Here is a 21157-nt window from a genome sequence, read left to right as displayed (position 1 = left end):
CTTCTGAGCATGCACGTTTTTTTCCCCATCGTTAAAGCGTACACCCAACCGTTTTTTCAAGACGAGAAAAACAATGACGTGAAAAAATAGAGCAGGTTCTAAATTTTTAATGCCCATTTTTCTCGTCGCGCAAAAAATGCTCTGGGGCCTACACACGACCGTTTTTCACAACCAATTTAAAAAATGGCATTAGAGATCCTTATTGGGTTCAGGGGATTAATACAATTAAAGTTTTTTCCTCCATACAGTATAGGGTAATTTTTACTTTTTGAGAATTTCATTATATGGAGTTTGGTAGGCATGGGATCTATTTATCCTTGTACATTATGTGATAACCATTCAGTCCAAGGGTTTTATGTTTAGAAATTGTAGATGGGGTCTGCCCAATTCCTTCCTCAGTAGATGGGGAATCCAAAAATTCTCATTTGTTGCAGAGAGATGAAGCCAAGCTCAATAGAATTTAAGATATTTCCGAAGACTGTGACGATCATAATGAGTTTGAGTTTAATAAAGTCTACTGTAGAAATGCAAATGGGCTTCCATTATACTTTCATTAGTAGTTTGCAGGATGTGATTAGCTTCATAGATTCTAGGAATGGTGAAAGTCATGTGTTCTGATTTATTGAAAAAGACAAGGCGGGAGCTGTTAATCACCAGATCCAGAAATATGCTATGCCTGATAAAGGAGTCAAAGACTTACAACAGTCAGTGAGCTTGTCCTAGTGCACTGTGGATTTCGGCCATTGCTATCTCCTGCGTTTGGCCTACATTATCATGGATACTCCTTCGTTACCAGGCCGTTTTTCACTTTACAGTGCTCTGATAGTTTGACTGATAATTACTCGTCATGCAACACTGTATCAAATGTATTTTGTATACATTCTATTCTTCTATTTGGTTGTATTTAAAAACTGCGTTTTTATTTTTTTATTATTATTATTACTATATAAAGGAAAAACGAACAAGAATTTGGAAAAATAGCCTGCCTATTTTATTTCTTGATGCCCTAAAATGCTGTTAAAATAGTTTTGTTTAGGACATGGCATATGTAGTGCAGCAATTTCAAGTTACTCTGTACTTCTTGTGCATACTGTAGTTGCATCAATTAATACATCAGCCACCGCCTTGTTTTTATATGTACTTTTCGATAACATTTCTAATGTGATTTAATATTATTGGCATCATATGTTGAATTATAAAAGAAAAGTGTAGGGATCCGCGCTTAGGATGTAATAATTGCTGCTGCCTCCCTGGGAGATCTCGGTAATGTAATCGATGAGTAGATATGAAGTGGTGGGATGGTGGCGCTGCAATAGTAGCTAGATCACCGGATGGTGATCAGTGTGCCTGTTAAGGAACAGGTGTTGGGTAGTCCATAAAAGGTAAACCCCATTCATTTCAGGGGTGTGCCACAGTAAAGGGAATCCATTCCATTGGGTTTACCTTTTATTGACTACCCAACACCTGTTCCTTAACAGGCACACTGATCACCATCCGGTGATCTAGCTACTATTGCAGCGCCACCATCCCACCACTTCATATCTATATGTTGAATTACCGTATTTATCAGCGTATAACACGCACAGGCGTATAACATGCACCCTAACTTTAAGAGGGAAGTTTCAGGAAAAAAACTTTCCACAGCCCCCTGCGTATAACACGCAGGCATAGTTTACCCTCTATTTTCAGGGTAAAAAAGTGAGTTTTATACGCCAATAAATACAGTATCTTTATTTTCTACTTGCATACTTAGCCTTAAAAGTCCAGTCGGGGGGGGGGGTCCTTTTTTTTTGTTCTTTATGGTCATTATGGCCTGTGTGTAACCCCCCCCCCCCCCCCCCTTACTGCTTGATGTACCCTTTTTTTTGCTGCTCTGTGTGTCCCCCATCTCGTTTGTGGTCATTGGATGTAGTATTACTTTTATAGTATTCTTTACATTCGCAGAGAAGGAAGGCAGAGAATCAGTGGGAAGGGGAGGCATATGGGTGAGGACTTTGTAATGTAAATACAAGCATTGTTTGCATTTGTGATCGCTGTGATTGGCAATTACAGTGAACACAAGGCACAGAGCCACTCTGATTGACTTTGTGCATTTTGCCTGGGATAATGACAGTCTGATCCAATTATTTGGGCACACTGGTCGCACATGCCTGTTTTCTGCAGCGCAGTTTATAAGCGGCTGTCCAGAAATAAGTTGTTGCCATTGCCTGACTCTGATGCCGCGTACACACGGTCATTTTCGTCATGAAAAACAAACGACGTTTTTCAGCATGTCCAAAAAACAAAGTTTTTCCAACTTCATCATTAAAAACAACGTTGCCCACACACCATTGTTTTTGAAAAATGATGAACAAAGCGCGGTGACGTACAACGGCACTCTGAAGGGGAAGTTCTATTTGCCTTTGGCCTGCTTTTAGCTGATTCCGTGTTGGTAAAAGACGATTCGCGTTTTTTTGTCTGTTACAGCGTGATGAATGTGCTTACTCTATTATGAACGGTAGTTTTACCAGAACGAGCGCTCCCGTCTCATAACTTGCTTCTGGGCATGCGCGGGTTTAAAATGTAGTTTTAGCTCACTCACGATCATTTTTTTTCAACCCGAAAATCGACATTTTAAAAAATGCAGCATGTTCGAATTTTTTATTTTTGTCGTTTTTCAGAAGCCGAAAAAAACATGTGAAGCCCACACACGATGATTTTAAATGACGTTTTTAAAAATGTCGTTTTTTTTCATGTCGAAAAACAACCGTGTGTACGCGGCATAAGAAGCAGTGCTAATTCCAGGGCAGACAGGTCATTGTGCATATTCCGGTCATGGAAAAATGATCATTTTGGCAGTAGCAGCCTTTAACTGACCATAGCTATATATTTATAAGGCCACTATTAAAGTGTGTATCGGTATTTCTGCCTTTGTGTTTTAATTATTACATTTTTTGTTTTATGTTATTGTCTTTCATCGTTTTCAAATGTGCTTAATAAGGTCTACACAGTCAATCTATCCTTTATGTTTTTAGATATTTGAACAGGTCTTAAGTGAACTGGAGCCGCTTTGTCTGGCAGAACAAGATTTCATTAGTAAATTCTTTAATCTATCTCAGCATCAGAGCATGTCTCGGACATCCATGGTAAGGTTCACTATTTATTTATTAATGTTAGTTGTGTTGGTTTTATTACCATTTTTGTCTAGTTCATTGTTTTCAAGCCAGGAAATAAAGAGCTACAGAGTGCAAGAGGTAAAAAAAATTGAGGAGGAAGCAAAAAATGATATTCCTTATTGAAGCCAGATGTTAAATAACAGCTTTTTGATGGCCAATGGGAAGATTATATGTGTAATGATTATATGTATAATATATTTTATGCATGTTGCACACCTGTACACATCTTTTCAGTGTGGACATTTGTTGCCTTGAGACTGACGCTGGGCACCACCATCTTGAATGTGATGTCAGCAGCCCCAGCACATTATCACTTGACACTATAGTATTCACTTTACTCTTTCCCAGGTAGCTACATAAAAGGTTGTTAGGGAAGGGGCAGGGATGCTGGGCCGATGTTCTGACAAAATGTCGAACCCGGCAAAATATTGAACCACGTCACTTCCTGTGACATGAAATCGGCTGTTGCAGGTAACCACACATACTGCGCAAGCGCACCCCGTCATCTGTGCATGCGCAGTGTGTCATCGCTGACTCCGGACTCTAGCAAGCAAGCCAAATTCGTGGACCAATGCCCATCTTGCTGCACCCCGCACTCAGCCGTACTAAGCCTGCTGTCAGAAGGCAGCAGAGGACATCTTTTTACACCCACCCAAGTCTTGCATTTCACACTTATTTTTAAGCACTAAACTGCGCTTATATAGTGAAATGCTGTATTTTCAAATCCGTCACACTTTTTTCATGTTGAATTTTAAAAGTAGCGGTGTTCTGTCAGATTAGCAAACCTGTCAGATCTGCAGGATTTCCGCTGCTTTTAAAATTTAACATCAAAACCGTGTCACAAACCTCTAAATACGGTTTTGCACTATATGAGCTGTGTTTACTGTTAAAGATACATGTGGAATGCAAGACTTGTGTGGATGTAAAAAGATTCTTGCTACCGCCTTCTGACTGCAGGCTCAGGTCGAGTGTGGGGCGTAGCAAGATGGCCGTCAGTCGACGAATTTGACATGCAGTGTGCTGACGTCAGTGATGACGCGCTGCCCATGTGCAGATGACAAGGTGCGCATGCGCAGTTCATGTGGTTTTCTGCAACGGCTGATTCCACGTCACAGGAAGTGACGTGGTTCCATATTCTGCCGGATTCGATATTATGTCAGTACACTTGCGCAGAGATTAACTAGACACTCCTAGAAGTGTTATAATGTGCAAGTAGGTAGGGAGTTGTGCTAGGGAATCGACTCTCCCGGGGTGGTTAAATATCTAGCATGTTTAATAGAAACCTTGCAAGTGAATAGAAATCTTTTTTATGCTATAACAAGCACTTATACTTGATTTTCTGTGTTTTACCTGCAGTTTTTTTAAGTTGGCGACAGGGGGCCAGATTCACATACATTTGCAGCCGTGTAACGTAACCCGTTTACGATACACCGCCGCAAGTTTCCAGTTTTAGTGCCCGATCCACAAAGCACTTGCCTGGAAACTTGCGGCGGTGTATCGTAAATACGTCCGGCGCAAGGCGGGCCAATTCAAATGGGCGTGTGCCATTTAAATTAGGCACGCTTCCGCGCCGGACCTACTGCGCATGCTCCGTTTCCTACCTTTTACTGATGAAGACCACTCATTGAAACCATGAATAATCTTTGTGATGTTGTCTTGATATGAACACACTGGATATTTAGGAATGTTGTGGTTTACTTTTTAAGACTTAAAGGGGTTGTAAAGGTACAATTTTTTTTTCCTAAATAGCTTCCTTTACCTTAGTGCAGTCCTCCTTCACTTATCTCATCCTTCCATTTTGCTTTTAAATGTCCTTATTTCTTCTGAGAAATCCTCACTTCCTGTTCTTCTGTCTGTAACTCCACACAGTAATTTGAGGTTTTCTCCCTGGTGTGGAGTGTCGTGCTCGCCCCCTCCCTTGGACTACGGGAGAGTCAGGACGCTCTCTAGGTTGCAGATAGAGAAAGGAGCTGTATGTTAGTGGGCGTCCTGACTCTCCTGTAGTCCAAGGGAGGGGGTGAGCACGACACTCCACACCAGGGAGAAAGCCTCGAATTACTGTTTGTAGTTACAGACAGACGAACAGAAAGTGAGGATTTCTCAGAAGAAATAAGGACATTTAAAAGCAAAATTGAAGGATGAGGTAAGTGAAGGAGGACTGCACTAAAGTAAAGGATGCTATTTAGGAAAAAAAATGGACCTTTACAACCCCTTTAAATAGTTTTCAAGATAGTACTATTTTGGATAGATAAACAGGCAGGCTGGGTATTGTAGCTCCCGGAAAAGCTGAAATCTGCTAATAAAATCCTCCCTATTTATACTTTGACACACAGCATATGGTGAAAAGTTGGTCAGTTGCAAAGAGATACAGGTTCTACTATTTGTTCTCCTGCTTGGAACAATACAAATTTCAGAAAACTAAATAGACTTCAAAGTAAACGCAAAACGTCTTTTTTATTTTTTATTTTTTTGGATACAGTGCAGAGGTATTGGAACGCTTGTCGGTTTTTATTGCTGACTGTGCCGTTGTTAAAGCAGAGGTCCACACAAAAATGGAACCTCGGCAGTCCGGATTCCTCCCCCCCCCTTCAGTGTCACATTTGGCACCTTTCAGGGGGGAGCAGATAGACAGGTATTTGCACCCACTTCCTGGCATAGATCCTGGCATTATCTGCGGGAGTCTACGCCACATCCAACCCCCCCCCCCTGCTGTCTTCTGGGAGACATACGGGTCCCAGAAGACAGCAGGGACCATTGCGCAGTGCGAGTCGCGCATGCGCAGTAGGGAAGGCAAGGCTTCACTTCCTGATTCCCTTACCGAAGATGGCGGCAGCAGCAGCGTCCGAGAGCCAAGGCAGAGATTGGCTTCGGGTGCCGACGTCACGGACGCACTGGACAGGTAAGTGTCCTTATTTTAAAAGTCAGCAGCTGCAGTATTTGTAGCTGCTGACTTTTGAAAAAAAAAGTCTCGGACCAGGTTTTCCTGTAAAACCACACCACTAAAAACGGCAGCAAATGACTTCTGGTCTAAACCAAAATATGGTTACTTTATTGTCTTATCTATTAAAAAGCATCTACGCAAATAACAGAAAGCTTTTATGTGAAGATGAACAGATGAGTGAACCACAAAATTTCTACCCAATATTTCTAAGGGAACACCGAGGACTGATTAGTAAATCTAAATGATGACGTTCTGAATTATTAATTTCACTCATCTGTTGTGGTTTTGTAAAAGTCTGGCTGACATTTATATTGTAATTTATAAGGCTAATGGATGAATGTGGAAGCTTGAGCACCTTCATCTTATCAATCTGATCAGGAAGGAAGCAATTTATTATTTAAATGTGTTTTGTAGAGCAAGTGAAAAGGTGACTAAGAATGGTAAAATTAAGGGGTAGATTCACGCAGATCGGCGTTTCTTTATGCGGGCGTAACGTATTCTATTTACATTACGCCTCCGCAACTTTTACAGGCAAGTGCCGTATTCTTAAGCGTAAGCCCGCCTAATTCGAATTGTGAAGAGGTGGGCGTGTGTTATGTAAATCAGGCTTGACCCGACGTGATTGACGTTTTTCCCGAATGCGCCGTCCGTGGAATTTCCCAGTGTGCATTGCTCCAAAGTACGCCGCAAGGACGTCATTGGTTTCGACGTGAACGTAAATGACGTCCAGCCCCATTCACGGACGAATTACGCAAACGACGTAAAAAATTCAAAATTCGACGCGGGAACGACGGCCACACTTAACATTGGTACGCCGCACTTACGCCACCATATAGCAGGGGTAACTTTTCCCCCGGGAAAAGCCTAACGTAAACGGCGTAAATGTACTGCGTCGGCCGGGCGTACGTTCGTGAATTCGCGTATCTAGCTAATTTACATATTTAGACGCGTAAATCAGCGTACGCGCCTCTAGCGGCCAGCGTAAATATGCAGTTACGATCCGACGGCGTAAGAGACTTGCGCCAGTCGGATCTAATGGAAATCTATGCGTAACTGATTCTATGAATCAGGCGCATAGATACGACCGGCCGGACTCAGAGATACGACGGTGTATCTGGAGATACGCCGTCGTATCTCCTCTGAAAATCTGGCCCTAAGTATTTTTAGAAGAAAAATACTACAAAACTGAAATAACAAATCCCAAATCTTCATAAACCAGCACTGGAACTTATTATTTGGCGTATCCACGTCTAGTCATGGCCACAGCTAAAGCCAGGGTCTTGATTCCACAGGAAAAACGTCATACTCTGATCTTCGATACAGGCTCTCCAGTTGAGGAGTGATTTGACTCTTTGCTTTTGCCTAATGCCTTGTAAGCACGACAGGTTTTCCCATAGGACTAGATTCTGAAGGTTTTTCCGATGGAATTCCACTCAAGCTGTCTTCCTACACACGGTCACACTAAAATCACGCGGTGACGTAAAACACTAAGACGAGCCGAGAAAATTGAGTTTTGTGCTTCCAAGCATGCGTGGTGTTTATTCTGTCGGAAAAGCATACACACGATCGGAATTTCCGATCGAATTTTTTTCCAACGGAAAAATTGAGAAGAAGTTCTCTATCTATCGAATTCCGTCAGAAATTCCGCTCATGTGTACAAGGCATTCAAATCTTGGGCATGATTGTAGCTTCCTTGGAGGCAGTCCTATTTGCCCAGTTTCACTCCACACCTCCACCATGCAAAATTCTGTCATCATGGGAAAAGTCAATCTAGTCATTGGACAGACTTATTTGTTTGTCATGGAGGACCAGGTTGTCCCTGGATTGGTGGCTCTGGAATTGAAGTCCTTCCTTCCCGTCTTTTGAACGATGTTAATGCCGGGCTTGGTCCTTATAACTTGGTGGTGCAGGGGGCTTGGTCATTGTTGGAGTCTTGTCTTGCGATCAGCTCTTGGAGCTTTGGGTGATTAGACTGTCTGTAGCGTTGGACCATTCTGCTGGAGGTACTAGATAGTGGTATTGTGTTAGAAAGTCCAAATATATACAGTGCCTTGTGAAAGTATTCGGCCCTCTTGAACTTTGCGACCTTTTGCCACATTTCAGGCTTCAAACATAAAGATATAAAACTGTAATTTTTTTTGAAGAATCAACAAGTGGGACACAATCATGAAGTGGAACGAAATTTATTGGATATTTCAAACTTTTTTTAACAAATAAACTGAAAAATTGGGCGTGCAAAATTATTCAGCCCCCTTAAGGTAATACTTTGTAGCGCCACCTTTTCCTGCGATTACAGCTGTAAGTCGCTTGGGGTATGTCTCTATCAGTTTTGCACATTGAGAGACTAACATTTTTGCCCATTCCTCCTTGCAAAACCACTCAAGCTCAGTGAGGTTGGATGGAGAGCGTTTGTGAACAGCAGTTTTCAGTTCTTTCCACAGATTCTCGATTGGATTCAGGTCTGGACTTTGACTTGGCCATTCTAACACCTGGATATGTTCATTTGTGAACCATTCCATTGTAGATTTTGCTTTATGTTTTGGATCATTGTCTTGTTGGAAGACAAATCTCCGTCCCAGTCTCAGGTCTTTTGCAGACTCCATCAGGTTTTCTTCCAGAATGGTCCTGTATTTGGCTCCATCCATCTTCCCATCAATTTTAACCATCTTCCCTGTCCCTGCTGAAGAAAAGCAGGCCCAAACCATGATGCTGCCACCACCATGTTTGACAGTGGGGATGGTGTGTTCAGGGTGATGAGCTGTGTTGCTTTTACGCCAAACATTACGTTTTGCATTGTTGCCAAAAAGTTTGATTTTGGTTTCATCTGACCAGAGCACCTTCTTCCACATGTTTGGTGTGTCTCCCAGGTGGCTTGTGGCAAACTTTAAACAACACTTTTTATGGATATCTTTAAGAAATGGCTTTCTTCCTGCCACTTTTCCATAAAGGCCAGATTTGTGCAGTATACGACTGATTGTTGTCCTATGGACAGAGTCTCCCACCTCAGCTGTAGATCTCTGCAGTTCATCCAGAGTGATCATGGGCCTCTTGGCTGCATCTCTGATCAGTCTTCTCCTTGTATGAGCTGAAAGTTTAGAGGGACGGCCAGGTCTTCGTAGATTTGCAGTGGTCTGATACTCCTTCCATTTCAATATTATCGCTTGCACAGTGCTCCTTGGGATGTTTAAAGCTTAAGAAATCGTTTTGTATCCAAATCCGGCTTTAAACTTCTCCACAACAGTATCTTGGACCTGCCTGGTGTGTTCCTTGTTCTTCATGATGCTCTCTGTACTTTAAACGGACCTCTGAGACTATCACAGTGCAGGTGCATTTATACGGAGACTTGATTACACACAGGTGGATTCTATTTATCATCATTAGTCATTTAGGTCAACATTGGATCATTCAGAGATCCTCACTGAACTTCCGGAGAGAGTTTGCTGCACTGAAAGTAAAGGGGCTGAATAATTTTGCACGCCCAATTTTTCAGTTTTTTATTTGTTAAAGTTTGAAATATCCAATACATTTCGTTCCACTTCATGATTGTGTCCCACTTGTTGATTCTTCAAAAAAAAATTACAGTTTTATATCTTTATGTTTGAAGCCTGAAATGTGGCAAAAGGTCGCAAAGTTCAAGGGGGCCGAAAACGTTCACAAGACACTGTATATTAATGTCGTATCTAGAAAGTCCTCTGTGTGGGACTATACAAGCACAGGCTGAGAAAGTGTTGTGTTTTCTTTTAAACCCATAGAAATCTTGTATTTGTACAAAAAATATTTGTACATGAAAAACAACTTCACATACAGCAATATGACATCTTGCAGTAAATAACACAGATGGGGGCCCAATATGAAAAAAAAAAAAGAAAACGGTGGGAGGGGCATCTGACACGTTTGGTGGCAGGGTTTTCTATCTCTTCTTCAGAGGTGCCTAAATCTGAGTTGGACCTATAACGTAAACCGAACAGGGCTCTGTACAGAGGGAACAATCTCAAAGCAGGGATAAGAGACAAAAAGATTATTAGTAAAAAGCGGCACACATTACACAAATTACATATGGTTAGGCACACAGTTAACCATTTGATCGCCCTAGATGTTAACCCCTTCTCAGCCAGTGTCATTAGTACAGTGACAGTGTATGATCGCTGTATTAGTGTCAGTGGTAGTCAGTTACCACCCAATGTCGGTGTCAAATTTCCTGCCGCACCATCACAGTCCCACTATTAGTCGCTGATCATCGCATTAGTAGTATAAAAAAAAGAAATAAGTAAACATTCCAGTGTATATATCATCGTTTGTAGATGCTATAACTGTCACGCAAACCAATCACTATTCACTTATTGCGATTTTTTTTTTTTTTTTGTACCAAAGACATGTAGCAGAATACATTTTGGCCTAAATTTATAAAGAATTTTTGTTTTTTTTTATTTATATCGCCAAAAAAAAAAACAGTGGCGATTAAATACCACCAAAAGAAAGCTCTATTTGTGTGAAAAAATAAATACATTTTGTTTGGGTACAGCATTGCATGACTGCTCAATTGTAGCGCAGTGCTAAATAGCAAAAAATGGCCTGGTCATGAAGGGGGTATAATTTTCCAGAGGCGAGGTGGTTAATAAAAAAAAAAAAAATGTTTTATGTCACAATGTAGAGTATAAGATTTCCTATCATCTGTGCCCAGTCTTGCCACACAGAGTTAATCCAGCTCTGAGCAATCCTCTTTTATTGTTCAGTACAAATTAACATTCTTCCAGATAAAACCCTGTCTAAATACAAAGTCCATTCCTCTCTCCTTGCTTTGAGTGACAGGTTATTTACATATCTAGCTTGGACATGTTTATCGTATGTTATGTTTATGTTTATCATAATATAAGGTGATCCACAGTATAAAAAGTGAGAAATCCACCCCTCCCCCACATAACACATCCTGGTAATATACAATGAACTGTGGATCACCTCATATTATGATTAACATAACATATGATAAACATGTCCAAGCTAGATATGTAAATAACCTGTCACTCAGAGCAAGGAGAGAGGAATGGACTTTGTATTTAGACAGGGTTTTATCTGGAAGTCTGTTAATTTTCACTGAACAATAAAAGAGGATTGCTCAGAGCTGGGTTTACATCCAACTTTAATTAACTTAATGAACCACTTTCCAGTTGACTCAGAAAGCTAGATCTAGATCTGTCTGTCAGTTTTTCATATGGCTCCAGACTGAACCACAATGTGTGTCTATGGCCGGGGCAAATGTAAACAGAAAATAATCCGTTTACATCTGCCTACATCCGTGTCTGTTTTTTTTAAATTGAATAAAGCTTTTCCATTTAGACGAATGTAAATGGATGCTAACCATTCAGTTTTTGTCAATTTTTTTTAGGCAAGAAACATTTTGAGTTTGAGGCGTCGTATCTATGCGCCTGATTCTTAGAATCAGTTACGCATAGATTTGTCTTAGATCCGACCGGCGTAAGTCTCTTACGCCGTCGTATCCAAGTTGCATATTTACGCTGGCCGCTAGGTGGCGCTTCCGTCGATTTACGTGTCGAATATGGTAATGCGCTAGATACGCCGATTCTCAAAACATACGTGCGGCCGGCGCTTTTTTTTACGTCGTTTACGTTAGGCTTTTTTGGGCGTTAAGTTACCCCTGCTCTATGAGGCGTACCAATGTTGGGTATGGACGTCGGAACAGCGTAAAATTTTTCACGTTTTATTTCGTTTGCGTAAGTCATCCGTGAATGGGGCTGGATGTAAGTTACGTTCACGTCGACTAGGCATTGCGCGGGCGCAATTTAATGTGAAAATTCGACATGATACTGAGCATGCGCGCGCATGCGCCGTTCGAAAAAAGTGTGAATTACGTGGGGTCATGATTAATTTCCATAAAACACGCCCACCACTTCCACATTTGAATTAGGCGGGCTTATGCCGGCCCAGTTACACTACGCCGGCGTAACTTAAAGCGCAAGTTCTTTGAGAATACGGGACATGCCGCTCTAAGTTACGGTGGCGTAGTGTATCTCAGATGTGCTACGCCCACCGTAAGATAGGCGATTCTACGAGAATCTGGGCCTTTGTTTTTATAATTATGTCACCTATGATTGGTTTCTTGCAACAACTTAAAAAAAAAATGGATGGAAAAACTGATGTAAACTCATGTGAAGTGAAGATGGATGTGCAAACTAATGTAACCTGAATCCCTATTCATCAGATTTTCTTGCCATAAAAACATGACTGAACTGCTGATGATCGTGTAAAAGAACCTTTGTGTTTTCTTATGCGTTTTTTTTTTCTTTCTTCTTTTTAACAGGGTGAAGGTGATGAAGGTGATGGTGGGGTTTCATCTCGACATCAAACTACTGCTGTGCTGTCTTCGGAGTAAGTTAGTAAATTAACTGCTTGCTGTCCGCCTAAAGTACATTTACTGCGGCTGAACGTCAGTACAGCTAGACTGTATCGTGTAAATGTACGTCTTCTAGCTTCGTTCAAGTTGGCTACAGTGTGATTTTGTCAGCAGGTCCCAGCCAATGATTTTGGCCATGGACCTGCTGATTTGGCTGTAGCCAATCACAGAACAGAGTCCTGTGTTTACAAACGCCTGACTCTGTACAAATAGCAGCGATATGGCTGTTAAGTAAATATGGCTTTACTTACAAAACAGCCAGATTTATAAGTAAATTCTGAACATTACACTTGTCAAGCACACAGTTAACCCCTTGATTGCCCCTAGGTGTTAACCCCTTCTGAGCCAGTGTTATTAGTACAGTGTCTGTGTACAGTATTATATGTGATCAGAGTAGTCGTGTCAGTAGCGACTTCAGTGTCATTTAGTCAGTTGGTGTACCTTCCCACGGAGATCTGTTGGCGGTAGATTACCTGCCGCACTATCGCAGTCCCAATAGAAGTCGCTGATCTCTGCCATTACAGTATAGTGTCTATAGCTACGTAAATGACAGTATATATCCTAGCTTGTAGATGCTATAACTTTCACACAAACCAATAAATATACACTTTATTGGAATTTTTTTTATTTAAATTTTTTTTCCAAAGGCGTGTAGCAGACTATATTTTCGCCTAAATTTATGAAGAATTCCTTAAGCATTTAAAGCAATTTCTGTATATTAAACAGGTTTATACTTTTAGCTGCTCTGTGGTCACAGGATTTGACTGACAGTAGCAGGAGACAATGGCTCCCACTGCTCTTAGCAAAGCCTGTGAGACCCGCAAGAGAGTTAGAGAAGACTTGCAACTGAGCACAACAGCGCTGGATGGATACACAGGAGTCGGGTAAGTTTTAGGGAAAAGGGGGGTAACAGACGGTGAAGGGTATTTACCTTCATGCAGAGAATGCATTATGATAAAAAACCTTTAGGCCGCGTACACACAGTTGGTCAAAACCGATGAAAACAGACTGAAGGACCTTTTCATCGGTCCAAACCGACCGTGTGTGGGCCCCATCGGTCCGTTATCCTTCGGTCTAAAAATGTAGAACTTGCTTTAAAATTCAACCGATGGACGCCTAACCGATCGGTCTAAACCGATGGTTAGTACGCAAAACCATCGGTTCAAAGTCCACGCATGCTCAGACTAAATGAGGGGACGGGAGCGCTCGTTCTTGTAAAACTCGCGTTCGTAATGGAGATAGCACATTCGTCACGCTGTAACGGACTGAAAAGCACGAAACGTCTCTCACCAAACTTTCACTAACACGCGGGAACACGAAATCAGCAAAAGCAGAGGCAAGGGTGGCGCCAAAGGCTTTGGCCTTCCCCTTTATAGTGACGTCGTACGTGGTTTACGTGTCCGCGTTCTGAACCGAACGCTTCTTTAACCTATGGTGTGTAGGCACATCAGACCATCAGTCAGCTTCATCGGTGAACCGATGAAACGGTCCTTCAGTCTGTTCTCATCGGATGGACTGATCGTGTGTACAGGGCTTTAGACTTTAGAAGCACTTTAATTATGTATGGCATGTGCTGTTTAGAGGTCTGTTTTTTTTTTTCTCAAGAACTTTGAGAGCTTTTGGATTGTATGATTCTCGATTAACTCTTTGCACAATGCTATACAACTTCATGTACTAGATTCACATGTATTCCAATATGTATGCAAGCTGGCCAACTGTGTCCAAATGATCCCTCTCTGGCCAGTTCCTACTCTAGCTCATTGCATACTTTATTGGGCTTATAGTACCAAAATCATAGATCCAAAATCATCTTCCCTTTTTTTTTTTTTGTAGGAAGGAAATGGTCCGACAGATGATGACTCACATATTCCGCTGTATTGAACCAGAACTGAACAACCTCATTGCTCTGGGCGACAAGATTGACAGCTTTAACTCTTTGTATATGCTTGTGAAGATGAGCTACCATGTGTGGACAGCAGAGAATGTCGATTCCGCCTCCTTCCTCAGCACCACACTTGGCAATGTCCTGGTCACTGTGAAAAGGAACTTTGATAAATGCATTGTAGGTGCCAGCTTAGCTAAGCATAACTGTTGCTTCCATGTTCTCATGTTATTTATTAAAGTGTATCAAACCCCCTCCACCAAAAAAATGATATAATGTATTGCAGCTTACTGGTATTTTGTATGTAGTTACAGCACTCATTCTTGTTTTCCAGGATTTTGTATCCCTTATTTTCACTTGGTAATTTGGCAAATATGTTATTTCCTGTCCTAAGTGGATATGCTCACTCATGTCACTGTATGTTCTATCTCTGGTTCTTACCATAGGGCCAGACTGCCTCTCCTAAATATTGTTACTTTCATTCTATGCACCTACCGTAGTATATGTTGTAAGATCACGTTCTGTTTCTTAGGTAGTTCTGACAAGGAGATCCGGTACAGGCATATATGAATATTTAGAATACTATGTTAAAGTGGGAGTAAACTCCCATCTCTGACTTTTACCTAAAGGTAAGCTTACAATAAGGCTTACTTATAGGTACTCTAAATATCTCCAAAACGTGCGCCGTTTAACCACTTAGGCCCCGTACACATGGTCGAACCAAACCGATGAGACTGGCCCGTCGGACCGTTTTCATTGGTTCACCTCTGAAGTGGCCGTACGGCCTGATATGTGTACACACCATCAGTCCAAAATCCGAGTGGGTCAGAACGCGATGACGTCAAACACACGACGTGCTGAATAAAACGAAGTTCAATGCTTCCAAGCATGCGTCAAACTTGATTCTGAGCATGCGCGGGTTTTGAACCAATGCTTTTCTGTACTAACCATCGGTTTGGTCCGATGGGGCAGTGGTCCATCGGTTCGGTTTTGAAGCATGTTTAGAAATTTTTGACCGAAGGAAACCAGACCGATAGCCTATACACACGGTCGGTTTGGTCCGATGAAAATGAACTTCGGTTCATTCTCTTCGGACCAAACCGACGGTGTGTACGGGGCCTTAAGGACCGCCTCCTGCACATATACGTCGGCAGAATGGCACGGCTGGGCACAAGCACGTACCTGTACGTCCTCTTTAAGTGCCCAGCCGTGGGGCGCGTGCCTGCCCGCGACCCGGTCCGAAGCTCCATGACCCGTGGACCCAATCGCTGCCGGAGTCCCGCGATCGGTCCCCGGAGCTGAAGAACAGGGAGAGGTGTTTGTGTGTGTGTGTAAACACTGCTTCCCCGTTCTTCACTGTGGCGCTGTCATTGATCGTCTGTTCCCTGATATAGGGAAAGGCGATCAATGACGTCACACATTCAGCCACGCCCCCCTACAGTTATAAACACATATGAAATCACACTTAACCCCTAAAGCGCCCCCTAGTGGTTAACTCCCAAACTGCAATTGTCATTTTCACAGTAAATAATGCATTTTTATAGCATTTTTTGCTGTGAAAATGACAGTGGTCCCAAAAATGTATCAAAATTGTCCGATGTGTCTGCCATAATGTCGCAGCCTGGAAAAAAATCGCTGATCGCCACCATTAGTAGTAAAAAAATTAATAAAAATGCAATAAAACTATCCCCTATTTTCCCCTATCGATAAACGCTTATTGTGATTTTTTTTTTTTTTTCTACCAAAAATAGGTAGAATACGTATCGGCCTAAACTGAGGAAAAAAAATAAAAAATTTATATATTTTTGGGGGATATTTATTATAGCAAAAAGTAAAAAATATTGCATTTTTTTTCAAAATTGTCACTCTATTTTTGTTTATAGTGCAAAAAATAAAAACCACAGAAAGAAATCTCTATTTGTGGGGAAAAAAAGGACGCCAATTTTGTTTGGGAGCCACGTCGCATTACCGCGCAATTGTCAGTTAAAGCGATGCAGTGCCGAATCGTAAAAACTGGCCAGGTCCTTTACCTGCATAAAGGTCCGGGTCTTACGTGGTTAAGAGATATTTACTGTACATACAGCCGGTGATGTCACTGGCGCATGCACCCGGGCCATTCCTTCAGAGTCCTGTGCCGTGAACTGCGGCTCCCACGCACAAGCGCGGGAGTGACGTCATCGCGGCTCTGTCCAGTCCATGAACCTAAAAGACCAGGTGTAGATATAAGTGCCTGCAGCTGTGACAGCTCAGCGCTGGAAGACTACTTTTTTAGGTAAGTTTAACATTATGATATTGCCGTTCAGATTAGAAAAAAAAACGCCCAGTGGTTTACTACTGCTTTTAATGACTTACAGGAGAACTGTAATCTTAGTAAAGTTACCATTTTCAAATATACTCCCTCCTCAAGTCTAACACTCATCTGTCCCCACATTGTCAAGATCTTCACCGTGTGGCCTGTTGGCAACTGCACAGTGACTTGTGCAATAGTCTCCCATTCAAGCTCTTCAGCTCATAAATACTACAATCCTCATTTATTTATAAGGAACAGTCGCTTATTCTTGGGAAGCAATGGCCTTCCCTAGGAATGAATGTGTACTTTTCCCATTGTTTGATATCTCTTTCCCATTTTTACCATACATACTGCTATGTGCGTGACATTCTACCCTTTATATTTTGCAGAGTAACCAAATCAAGCAGATGGAGGATGTAAAAATCTCAAAGAAGAGTAAGGTTGGCATTCTTCCATTTGTATCTGGGTTTGAAGAGTTTGCTGAATTGGCAGAGTCAATCTTTCGAGGATCTGAGAGACGTGGAGATTTAGACAAGGCTTATACAAAGTTGATTAAAGCAGTTTTTATAAATGGTAAGTAGCAGTACGTTTATATTGTGTGTGTGTGTGTTGCCCATGAATGTCAAAAAAAACTCTGTGTAATGCGACACAGACCTGAACCATTGGCACCAAAACTTCTATTCCCTGCCCTCACAAAGGAATCCCTACTTTGTCATGGTGGTGAGGCCTGTAGGGCTACGGCATCCTAAATCGTTCTACCACAGGTAATATCGGGATGGTGACCCAGGCAAGTGGAGTACCTTGGTCCCCTCAGAAGGGGGTTGGGCATTATGAGAACAACCCGATCCTGAATTAAAAAAAAAAAAGCAAATGCTCCGATACCTGAAACCGATGCTTTCAGGCTCGGTTCTTTCAGCTGTCAGCAGGATTTCCCCACTGACAGCTCAAATGTAAAAAACAAAAGCCAGCAATTATCGGTTAACCAGTTTCCGACCGGCTCACACAGATTCACTGTGGCAGAATGGCTCCCCTGGGCGAAATCCCGTATGGGTACGTCCTTCCCTTTAGCGGCCACCGGCCATGTGCGATTGTGTGCAATAGCACCAGCACAGGGATTTGTGTGTGTAAACACATAAATCCCTATGCTGTCAGGGAAGAGGAGGCATATTGTTTGTTTCTGCTAAGTAGAAAAAAAATATATGTCTCCCCTCCTAATCCTATCCCCATACAGTTCACACGCTGAGGGAACACACAATTAACACCTTGATCGCCCCCTAGTGTTAACCCCTTCCCTACCAGTGACATTTACACAGTAATCAGTAATCGGTGCAATTTTATAGCACTGATCGCTGTATAAATGTCTATAAATGTCCCCAAAAAAGTGTCCCATCTGTCCGTCACAATTCTGCTAAAAATCGCAGTGTAACGGAACCCAAAATGGGACAGGAGTTAAAGCCGTTTAAGATATTCCATTCCGAACCCAAGACAGCTATCGACACTCCACAGTCCGGCGAACAAGACCCATACGGATTCCCCCAGAAACGAGACACAGCTCTGTTTGAGGTTTAAAATGGATAGATTCTTTAATGAGAAAACCAGGCTCTTATATACAGTCAGTAACCAACAATGAACAATGACTTAACTCCACCCACAACATGACACAAGAAGCCCAATACACATCTTTTGGGTAGACTTTCTGGCACCAGCACTTGATCTAATTTACATGAGCTAATTAACTAAGCATTTACCCAGACAAGGTGACTCCGAGATATGACCTTTCAAGATAGACACCTGCTATACAATACACATTCCTTTAGTAGACATAATTTACATGAGCTAATTAACTACAGCTGATAAGTCAGACATCTGACCTTTAGACTGTCTATTAACTTGCAATACACATTTATCATCAATAGCCCGTCACACAATACAGGGTCAATTAATACAACACAATGAGAGGTCCTTCAGAAGCCATCCTAGCTTCATTTACATCACAACAGATGACATTAACACCTAACAGTTTGTGTCCCCTGCATTGAATGAATCACTCTTTCAATTAACCTGTTGAGTTCAGAATCAACAAACTGTAATATTTCAAGATATCCTGGAATACATTGTGAATTATCGTTACTGCCCCATCTCAGGTAGTCCAAGGTATCATTTCTGTCATCCTATGCCCCTAGTGGACATAGGATATTTTTAGACATAAGAGTCATCGGTGAAGCTGAAACAGGAGTATCTCATACTTTTCAAGAGCTTCTGGGTCCCACGGGCCATTCCGTTACATGCAGATCAGCGCCATTACTAATAAAAATGCCATAAATCTTTCTCATAGTTTGTAGACGCTATAACTTTTTTGCGCAAACCAATCAATATACGCTTTTTTTTTTTTTGAACCAAAAATATGTAGAAGCATAATTATTGGCATAATCTGATGAAGAAATGTTTAAAAAAAGAAAAAAAATGGGAATATTATTTTAGTAAAAAAATATTGTTGTGTTTTTTTCAAAATTGTCGCACTTTTTTTGTTTATAGCGCAAAAAGCAAAAAACGCAGAGGTGATCAAATGCCACCAAAAGAAGGCTCTATTTGTGGGGAAAAAAGGACACAAACTTTAGTTTGGGTACAGCATTGCATGACTGCGCAATTTGTCGGTTAAAGCGACGCAGTGCCAAATTGTAAAAAGTGCTCTGGTCAGGAAGGGGGTAAAATCTTCCGGGGCTGAAGTGGTTAAGGACCACATCCTTAACAACAGATTACTCATTCAGCTGTCAGTGGGGTTCCCCTGTTGACAGCTAAAGTGTAAACGAAGTTCCGGCAATTGGAGCGGTCACAAAAATAAAATTAAAGCAGCCAATGTTTATCAACAGACAAAAACTGAACATTCCATAGCTCAACTCCGCAACCAGTCTGCTGACCAACCAGATTTACCTGTCCAACAGTTGGCACGCATCTGCAACTGCATGTATAAGCTGCAAGGCCTCTTTGTGGCACCCTGTGTATAGCTTGCAGTCCTAAACACTACTGAATTTGAGCGTCTCCACAGTGGGAGCACATGCATTCAATGGGTATATGAGGGGCAGGTGGGCCTGGAGGCAGCCCAATCCCCCTTAAAGGAACAGGAGCACACTGGACACCCAGCAATAGCACACAAACAAAATTCTCCTGCGCTCTGGTGTTTTCCGCTATAGGGCAACGTGATCCAATTTCAGTATAAAGTCTATGGTCTTGCAGCCCTCCTCAGAATCATGGGAATTCATAAAGCTACAAAAGAAAAGAAAAAGGACCTAGTGCATTACCACTTAAAGGAACTTTATTAAATGAATTAAAACAATAGTCATACTCACAAAAGGAGTTAAGGACAGCGCTTATCAGACAATGGATCTGATAACACAGTATCGCCTAACTAACACGGTGACAACATGGAATTCCTGCGTATTGCACATAGGTACTTAGGAGCATCGCTCCCCCTAATGGTCAAAAAGGGGAATTGTTTAACAATTCATGGGAAGCTCATATCCAATGCATAATAGTCACTGTAGAACCCCTCCACACATGCTCACATACTCAAAAAGCCTTGAAGTATATACGCTGTGGGTTGGGTGTACACATACACTATAGAATTACTAAGCATAATTCAGCCATATATATGGGAATAACATAGCAACCCATAGTGGAATATATAAAGATGAATTAAATGGCTCCATTATTATTGATCAATAACCCTTAGACAGAAATAATTGATACCAGTGAGGCCATGTAATAAAAATGGATGAATAAAGATATATATATATATATATATATATATATATAAAAAACTAAATTTAAAATGTACGATTTAAATCTAAATATGAATGTAAAATCCATTATGTATTAATCTACAAAATTTAAAAGCACACATATCAATATACATGCGTGCACGTATACACAACGCATATAGCCATAAAAATATATATACAAAGAGAAATACGTGTAGTACATATAATTCAATAAAATACGATAAAACACACGTATAGAACCTTATATAATCTGTGCATTAATAACCACTATCACCCACCGCGTATCAGACCCATATACCTCGTCCAATGGGCCCAAAGCTTCGCGGGTCTGCAGGGAGACTACTGACCACCTCCATATAGCCAACAATGATGTAATTAGATTGCTACAAAAAGCTCTCCTTCCATATAGATATAAACCTAAAGTTGAAATGAGTACTAATGTTAATATTAAAACAAATTCCTCTTGAAAGAGGGATAACCTTTAAAGGAGGGCCATATTAGGCTAACTGATAGATGTCGTACGCAGTCCGACAGGGTAACAACCACCAGGCCCGACATAGAAGGACCCCCCCCTATTTTTAAAAAAATGCAGTGCAGTATAATCATGACCCATGGGGCACAATATACTCAAAAGAGAGCCCGGAGCGGTGACTATACTCCATTCCTGTGCAATCCCCACTACTCTTACTACGATCACACAA

General features: G+C 41.5%; 1 protein-coding gene across 9 annotated transcripts in view; it reads left to right on the top strand.

The window, feature by feature from the left end:
• The window catches only part of EXOC1 (exocyst complex component 1), a 113019-nt gene that overhangs the window by 70262 nt on the left and 21600 nt on the right, over window positions 1–21157 (top strand). For all 9 annotated transcript variants that reach the window (XM_040334747.1, XM_040334746.1, XM_040334738.1 and 6 more), the window contains 4 exons: window positions 3015–3125; window positions 12413–12480; window positions 14339–14567; window positions 17067–17250. In XM_040334747.1, the coding sequence (XP_040190681.1) occupies window positions 3015–3125; window positions 12413–12480; window positions 14339–14567; window positions 17067–17250 (592 nt within the window). The remainder of the gene's footprint in view (window positions 1–3014; window positions 3126–12412; window positions 12481–14338; window positions 14568–17066; window positions 17251–21157) is intronic.

This window comes from Rana temporaria, chromosome 1 (genome assembly GCF_905171775.1).
Source record: "Rana temporaria chromosome 1, aRanTem1.1, whole genome shotgun sequence".
NCBI classification, from domain to species: domain Eukaryota; kingdom Metazoa; phylum Chordata; class Amphibia; order Anura; family Ranidae; genus Rana; species Rana temporaria.
The sequence above is the reverse complement of the archived record's forward strand: the minus strand, read 5'-3'. Positions and strand labels throughout refer to the sequence as shown.